The sequence below is a fragment of the Cryptomeria japonica genome, chromosome 7 (assembly GCF_030272615.1).
Source record: "Cryptomeria japonica chromosome 7, Sugi_1.0, whole genome shotgun sequence".
Classification (NCBI taxonomy): Eukaryota; Viridiplantae; Streptophyta; class Pinopsida; order Cupressales; family Cupressaceae; genus Cryptomeria; species Cryptomeria japonica.
Genome location: NC_081411.1, coordinates 83685169 through 83694211, shown reverse-complemented (window position 1 = coordinate 83694211; position 9043 = coordinate 83685169). Strand labels below are relative to the sequence as shown.

The window sequence follows — 9043 nt, the reverse complement described above, 5'->3', positions numbered from 1 at the left end:
TGCTTCTGGTTAAACAAATTCTGTCTTTCATTATCATGACATCTACTATTCTTATTCTATCCTTCTCTCTTCTTTTTTTTTTCACGCAGGAGGAGAAACTTTATTTAAAAACAGGTTAGCAACTAACTAACTAACCCTATCAAAGAAAGACGTGGAAGTAAAACATATCCTCGAATCAAGGAACAAAATTCATAAATGAATTTATGCGTTCAACCCGATCCAGAGAGAATCTAGCGCTCCACTCTTTGTCATTAAAATTCTTTCCCATGATTTCGGTCAAAGAGTCTTCACCTGAGCTTCCTCGAAGTCATGCAGGAAATGGACTTTACTGCAAGGCCGAGATTGGCTGTGCTTGACTTGATCGTTCTTCAACAACCTGCGAAACAAAAGGTAACAGGCAACAAAAAAGGTGTATGGCACATACATGATATCTATTCATTAATCACACATTTTAGATTTACTTCATCATTCAAAAACTGTATACGATATACCAGTCATTTTAGGGGGTCAACGGGGCAATAAATGCAATCAAGTCAATCACAAAGAGCTGCAGGAATATAAAAGTATCTTGCTACAGGATATCCCAAAAAGGTTTCACAAAGTCTGAGCATCCATGAAATAACAAAAGTAAAGGAATTTAAAAGTTTATCATAACATCCAAATTATGAGCATATTTTAAGCTCATCACTGCCCCCTACTTAGCCCAATGTTGGTCCTCCAGCATTAACTTTCCTGGTGGTTTCTCTGAAATCGGTGGTTGCTACATGACTCTGAAATAGATTTTTAAACTTGTAATAAAATCCTCTGAAATCTTGACATTTTTCATACCTTTGGTCTTCTAAGTCATTGTTAAGATTTGTAGCCTAGTGAGGATAAAGTGGCCACATTAGCATAGGGGGTCTGAATGTCAGCGGCAACCATAGTTCAAATCTTGTTTGAAGTCCCAACTGAATATATCTGCTGGTTTGTTTGAGAGCTGCTGTGAAATTTAAGGGACCATGCGGTTCTGACTTTCTTAACCCAACAGTTAACCTCTCCCATCTTTTCTCACTTCTGGAGAATGCCAATTTCCAAAATGAATATTGTTGTGCCTAGAATTCATCATATACTTGTTTTTTGATATCAAATATTTTCTCTCTTGCTGAAACATTATTAACAACATATGTCAGAGTAAACCAATCTTTCAACATTGCATAAGGGTTTGAACTGTGAGATCATAATAGAATAGGCTCTATTTTCTCAACTTCCTCATATATTTCCCACTGCCTGCCATAATTTGCCTCATTTGCCACCCATGACATAAATGCTCTCAAATGAATATCACCAATATATAGAAGAGAATTCCATTCTGTTTCAAATGGTATTAAAAAGCCATGCAAATAGAATTCACGGAGAGAATTCCTTAACCAGTTAGGGGCTGCCTGGTATGCTTCATAGAGTTCTTTGGCAATATGAATTATAGGGTCTTGGTTTTTGGAAATTCTCATCAATTGGAACCATAAAAACTGTTCTTTAAGGCACAGAGCATAAACTCTGGGTGGAGGTCTACATTCCATAATCTGACCAGTTACTTTCAACATTTCGTCCATTTTTGCTTTCAACTCAGCAATTTCCTGCTTCTGACTTTCAATTTTCTTTTTTAATTTCTTCTTTTCTATTTCCCATAGACTTTGCTGCATGATAGTCTGGGCTATGTATCGGAAAGTCAGGGTTTGCAATGTAACTGTTTTCCAATTAGTTTTAACATATTCCCAAAACTCCATTAAAGACATTCTCTTATACACAACAATGGCTTTACAAACTCTTTTGGGCAACAAATTGTTGCCAGGAGAGAGATGAGACATCCCTTAAAGAGCGCTCAATCAGCAATTTAATGACGCCATGATGAGTGACAGAATTATCTTTCCCCTGTTGAGTTCCGTGGGCATTGTATTCTAAAAATTTTAACAAGAAATTTGGAACATTTATAACTAACCCATGCCTCATATGGCTCAATAATTTAAAATGATGAGAATGCAGATAGGAAAAATGGCCTTCACAGGTCAAATACCTGATTATGTAAGTAGCATACTCTGAATAAGGAGGAGGCAATGATACGTTCTTGCATCCCTGCTTGGAGACTTCCAAAGATCCATCAGTAGGCATTGAAAACTCAGCCCTTGTAGCTGCAGCGTCTGAAAAAAAGTTTTCTCCAATGGCTAGAAGCCCAGTTACTTCTGCAATTCTGTTTTCGGTTGCAACAACCGTTAGACCCCATACGGTGGCTTCCCCTTCAGAAAGGGATCTCAGAAATTTTGCAGCAACCTCCTCATCAAAATCATTTAAGCTCAAAAAATAATTTAACCATCCACAGAGGCTGAATGCATGGACTGTTTGCGGATTTTGCAATAATGTTTCATAAGCTATAGGCTCATGTCGCACCAACTGACCACCCATGTTTGCATTTTTCCTTTAGCTGAACTCGATTCCTTGCTGAAGATTCAAATTCTCTGCTTCCCTTTCTGTTCTAGTTTTTTTCTCTTTCGTGCCGTCACATTACTTTCTTTCTTTTCCAAAAATGAACTTTTTTGAACAAGCAGTCTTAATCGTGATTATGCAATAAAGAAAAACATGCGATCATAGTTGGAAAGTACCAGAAAAGTATTAAAGAAGATTATTTTGCAGTTATGGCAGCGGCAAAAAGACAGGTTTTAAAAGATGGATTACCCCGCCCCCTACTTAAAGTATGACATGTGTCCTCACATGTCGTAAAGAATAGGTAGAAGTTCAGGTAATAATGATCAGTACATTCATATCAAAAAATAAATAGAATGAAATAAATCAAATATGAGATAAGAAAAGATATGGCGTACCTTTGATAATTGCACATACATGTGAAGAAATATGACGGCATCTGCATGGATTGACAAGTGGGAAAGATATCTTAATTAAGTCTAATGCGGATGGATGATGTGGATGGGTGAAATGGGTGGATGAAATGAACAGATGAAATGAATGGACAGAAGTTAAAGAAGTGAAATGGGGGCGATAAATGATAATGGAGAAAAGGGGTTTCCTTTTGTGAAAAAGAAACCTTTATTATGGGCATACTTTTTGAAAATTACGGTAACGCTACAAGAGAAAGGCAAAAGCCTTTGGCTACAGGAAGAGTAGCGGAAGGAACCTGAACGAACTGTTGCATGAATTCTTCCTTGGAGACTGGTTTGTGGTATAACTGGAGTTGGTGGCCATTCACTAGCAATTTGAAGCAGACTGGGTCTATTGTTACCAACTGTACAGCTCCATTGTCGAACACATTTTCAACTTCATAGGGGCCAAGCCAGTGTGTTGTGAGCTTACCTTGGTTTTCTTGATATCTAGAATCATATAACAGAGCCCAATCTCCAATAGAAAATTTCCTGGTTTTGATGTGCTGATCATGCCATTTTTTCCTTTGTTGTTGGATTGCTTCTGTATGCTGCAGGGCAGCTTTTCTCATTTTGTCTAAAGCATTTAGCTGTAGGAGACAGTCCTTCTATGCTTTAGATATGTCTATATTGAGTTAAAGAGCTGTCCTCAAAGTTTTGTGTTCAAATTCTATGGGCAACATGGCTGTTTTCCCATAAAGTATCTCAAAAGGTGTAAACCCAGTTGTTGTTTTCCATGTAGTTTTGTAAGCCCAAACTGCTTCAGGAAGTCTATTGCTCCAATCTTTTCTATGTATCTGTACTATGTTTGTGAGGATCGCCTCAATTTCTTTATTTGTTACCTCTGCCTGACCATTGGCTTGAGGGTGATAAGGGCTGGACTTCCTATGTTTGATTTTATAGTCATTCATTAATGCAGTGATAAGATTAGACGTAAACTGAGCTCCTTGATCGGTTACAAGCTCTCTGGGAACCCCAAATCTTGTAAAAATTTGTTCATACAGAAACTCAACAACTTTGTTATCTCGAGCATGAGTCATAGTTGTTACCTCGACCCATTTTGTTACATAGTCCGTGCAAACTAGAATGTATGACTTTCCATTTGATGGTGGATCAATTGGCCCTACAAAATCCATCCCCCATTTATCAAAAGGGGTGACTATTATCTGTGGATATAGTGGCATTTCATCGGACTTAGTTGGTCTTCCCATACGCTGGCATTTGTCACATTTTCTTGTATAGGCCACAGCATCCTTATGTAATGTTGGCCAGTAGTACCCTATTGTAAGAATTTTCATTGATGTTCTTTTTACTACAAAATGTCCTCCACATGGTTCATCATGGCAAACATGCAATATGTCATAAGTTTCATCTTCTCTTATACATCTTCAATTACCTGATCAGGTCCAGTATAAAACAAACTATTTGCAATCCAGAAAAAGTTAAAACTTTTCTCTATTAACAATTTCTTTTCCTTTAGAGAAAAGTAGTCTGGTATTCTGTTTGCTGCTAGATAATTGGCAATGTCTGCATACCAGGGTATATGTGCAGCGATGGAAAACAAGTGTTCATCTGGGAACCTATCATCAATGATCTCATGTTCAACAGGTGCAGCTGATTGGAGTCTTGATAAAAAGTCAGCTACAACATTAGCTCTTCCTAGTTTGTCAATTATGGAAATGTCAAATTCTTGTAACAACAGGAGCCAATGTGCCAACTTACCAAAAATGGCAGGTTTGTTCATCAGATATTTGATTGCTGCATGGTCAGTATGGACAAATATTTGATAACCTGTGACATAATGTTTAAATTTATTCAAAGTATATACTACTGCAAGCAACTCCTTTTCTGTGATAGTATAGTTGAGCTCAGGACCTTGAAGGTTATTGTTGATAAAGTAAATAGCATGTTCAACTGAATTGTCTTTTTGATTCAGAACTGCTCCTATGCCAAAGTCAGAAGCATCAGCATGTATGTGAAAAGGCAAATTCCATTTTGGACCTTGAAAAACAAGGGCTTTAGTAAGCAAGTCCTTTAATTGTAGGAAGGATTTTTCATAGGCCTCTGTCCACTCAAATTGGGAATCCTTTGTTAACAAAGCATAAAGTGGACTGTCAAATTTTACTGAAGTCTTTTATAAACCTTCTATAATACCCTGCATGACCAAGAAAACTTCTGACATCTTTCTATTTTGCAGGAGTTTGTAAATTCTGAATTACTTCAATTTTAGCAGGGTCAACCTGAATTCCATTTTTTGAAACATGATGACCTAGAACAATACCTTCTTCCATCATTAGAAAACACTTTTCATTGTTTAGAGACAAATTTTGCTCTCTACATCTTTTCAATACTTTTTCTAAATTTACCAGTGCTTCTTCAAATGTGACTCCATAGGCAGTGAAATCATCCATGTAAATCTCCATACATTCATGAGATATATCAACAAAGATACTAATTACTGCTCTTTGAAATGTTGTTGGTGCATTGCATAGGCCAAAAGGCAAGACCGAATAAGCAAATGTTCCCCATGGACAGGCAAAAGTGGTCTTATCTTGATCTTCAGGGGCTATTTTTATCTGATTGTATCCACTGTAACCATCCAAAAAGGAAAAATATCTTTTGCCAGATAGTGAGTCTAGTACTTGATCTACAAAAGGTAGTGGAAAGTGATCTTTTTTAGTGGCACTATTCAATTCTCTATAATCTACACATACTCTCCATTTTCCACCTTTCTTGGGAATAATGACTAAGGGAGAAACCCATTGACTATCAGAGATTGGATAAATAAAACCAGCATCAAGCAATTTTTGAAGCTCACTTTTAACTATTTCCCTAAGTCCTGGATTTATTCTTCTTTGAGGTTGTCTAATTGGTGAACAATCTTCTTTGATATATATCCTATGAGTAAAAACTCGAGGATCTATTCCTTGCATGTCCCCATATTCCCATTCAAAAGATTTATGCTGTTCTTGTAGCATTTTTAATAGATCAGCCTGTTGAGACTGTGACAACTTGTTATTGATATTCAAACAATGACCTTGAGACAATTCTATCTGCTTCGTGAGATTACTCATAGAGTCTACAGGTAATGTTTGTATCTCTTGTGGAAGCAAATTATGAAAAATCGCTAGAATTTTAGGTAGTGAACTTTCAGAATCTGGTTGCTGCAGGAAACATTGTAAATGAGTATCATTTGGACTAGATGAACCACCTTTATCAGAGTTGTTTTGTAGAATTTGAAATAGTAAGGCATCTTCACTCTGAAGTTGTGAGAATGGGTCATTTTGAATCATCATTAATTGAGCCAAAGAATTAGTTTCTTCAATTTCCTCCCCCACATCTGGCCAAAAAGGTTGGGACAAATTTGGTTGAGGTCTAGCAGGAGCATACAGAGCCAATTTCTTTGTGGACTGCCCATCAGAAATTGTCATATCTCCAGAATGACATCTTATAAAAGCATCAGCAGTTGCTAACCATGGTCTACCAAGAATGACTGGATACCCTCCTAAAGTTGCCTTTATTGATAATATTGTGAAATCAACAGGATACTCCCAGGATTCAAGAATGACAATTACATCTTCTACTATCCCATCAGGTTTAACTGTGGAGCTGTCTGCAAGCTGCAGGACTGTGAGTGTAGACCTAATGTTTGAAATGTTCAGGGAGTCCATAGTATGCTTTGTCATGACATTAATGGCAGCACCTAAATCAATCAAAACATTTTTTACAACTTGGCCATTTACATTTATCTGCACTATAGGACTTCTAGGGTCAATATACTTTAGAATAACTACATTTCCCAACATTATATCAGCCAATTTCCCTAAGACATGAATTGTTTGAGGATCCTTTTTCTTTCGTCCAGGCTTCTTTAAACAGGCTTCTTTAATAGCTTTTCCAAAAATAGGAATATCTTTAATAGCCTGAAATAAAGGAATTTGAATCTGCACATTTTTTAGCTGATCCATAATGTCAAAAGTGGGTTGTTCCATGGGTTTATATGTAGTACTTTGCAACCTCTGAGGAAAAGGTGAGTTATCTTGATTTTGCAGAATAGGCTCTTTAGGAATGGTATCTGTTATGGGCATGTGCTCAGTAGGAACAACAGGTGTAGTAGGTTCTTCATGGGGAGGATCTGATATTTCAGTAATCCGAGGCAGTTTTGGAGCAGGTAAAGTAGTGCCAGACCTCAAATGGATGTCATTAATGTTTAAGGCATAAGCTTGATATTGGTTGGCTTTGGTAAGATACGCAGGCTGCTGAGGCTTATTATTGGGGTTGGGCATTGGCTGGACAGGCATAGGTGTTTGTTTTGGAGGTCCAAGATTTGTGGCAGTTACTACAGGAGGCGGCATAAGGGCTTGTGGTTGCGGTTGTGGAAGCTGCAGGAATCCAGAGGATTGGTTTTGCCATTGTTGAGGGCCTCTCCATTAAGAATTTTGCTGCCAATTTCCTGAAGGTGGGGTCCATTGCCCCTATGGCTACTGCCATCCCCCTTGAGGGGATTGCCATTGCTAGTTTTGATAATTAGGCCAATTTGGTTGAGGTGGGTTCCAGGATGGTGGTGGTCCATATGCATGTTGCCATTGGTTATTATATCCAGAATAAGAATTACTAAAAGTCAAAGGGTCTTGAGGCATACCTTGTCTTTGGGCCCATGGTCTCCTTTGTGCAACAAAGAACACGTGATCATCATCTCCTTCTACTGGCTTAAAGTCATTAGGTAATTGTTTAGCTTCCAAATTAGCCACCATCTTGCATCTGCAGTCACACTTCTTTTGTCTGCAGTATGGACAGAACTCGGCCAAAACTGCGTTAGCCTCCTCATGTTTCTTTCGAGCTTGCATAGTGTCCAGTTGCGTAGCCATATTATTAATGATGTCCTGGTTGAAGTTAGATAGCAAATTTGTTATCTCTATTCGGGAAACTCTGCCAGAAGAAGACTTCCCTATTGTAGCATGATGACCTCTACCTTTCTTAACTATTGCTCGAGAGTAGTTAAGACATATTTTCTTTATATCATCCCAAGGCACCTAGGTTATATCGCCTCCTCCTATCAGGTCCAGGGCATCTATACAAGCATCACTGATTCCCTTTAGAAACAGCAGTTTCTGAGAGTCATCATTGAGAGTATGGTTTGAGTTCCTCTGTACTGCAAACAAGAATCTGGAAATGTAATCTTCCAGACTTTCATCGTCCTTCTGCTGAATTCGGAATATATCATCACCCTTACTGGAGCTCTTACAATATTCCTTATACTTTTCAAGGAATTTTGTTTGCATGACCTCCCAACTATCAACTACACCTCTTCCCAGACTCATGAACCATCTGAGAGCTCCTTCCTTCAAGGTGGAAGGGAATAACTTCAATTTATGAGCGTCTGTGTTGTAGTCATAACTACGACAGAGGACATCAAATTCAAATAGAAAGGTTTCTGGGTCCTCTGTGACCAGGCCATAAAACTTTGGAAGAAAAGAACAGGGAATGTTTTTAAGATTGTCAGTATCTCCCTGGGGAACAATAGGAAACTCAAATGCAGGAGGTGGATTATTAGGTGGATTATTTGCCATGTTTGGTTGCTGAAATAACAAAGTGAATGAATTTTCTTCAGGTTAATTGTTAGCTGGGTGGAACCTTCCTAGGGCATCTCTTCTTCTTCTATGCATGCAATATAATGAATAGTGGCTTGAAGAATATGGAAAATTTTACTAACAAGCTAAACTAATGCCAAAAATGACTTCTGATAACTCCTAGCTAGACGCCATCCTCAGCAACGGTGCCAAAAATGATGGTTGCGCCCACAAAAGGATATGAAAATCACAGTAAAACCTTTCCTAGGAATTGGGCATTCCAACAGGTGACCAATATCTCTCTCTGTAAACGTTCATTTACTTGTCAAACCAGGGGACGTATACTTTAAATGGCGCAGCAAAATATATGCACTAGGAACTTATTTTGGTCAAATCTTAGCGGAAATACATACTGAAAAGAAATCCTACCTACGCTACAGGAAGGTAATGCAAATCTCTTTAACTCAACTATGATTGATTACGACAGAAACTATAATAACTACAACTGAAACACAAACTATGAACTGGCCTTATGCTGTAGGAAAAGACACAGTGATGGATTCCTTG

The 9043-nt window shown here is 38.0% G+C and overlaps 1 protein-coding gene across 1 annotated transcript in view; it reads left to right on the top strand.

Moving 5' to 3' along the window:
* The first annotated feature begins 309 nt into the window (after positions 1–309).
* The window catches only part of LOC131041501 (protein neprosin-like), a 33223-nt gene continuing 24489 nt past the window's right edge, over positions 310–9043 (top strand). The window contains exon 1 of the mRNA XM_059208239.1: positions 310–390. Within this exon, the coding sequence (XP_059064222.1) occupies positions 310–390 (81 nt within the window). The remainder of the gene's footprint in view (positions 391–9043) is intronic.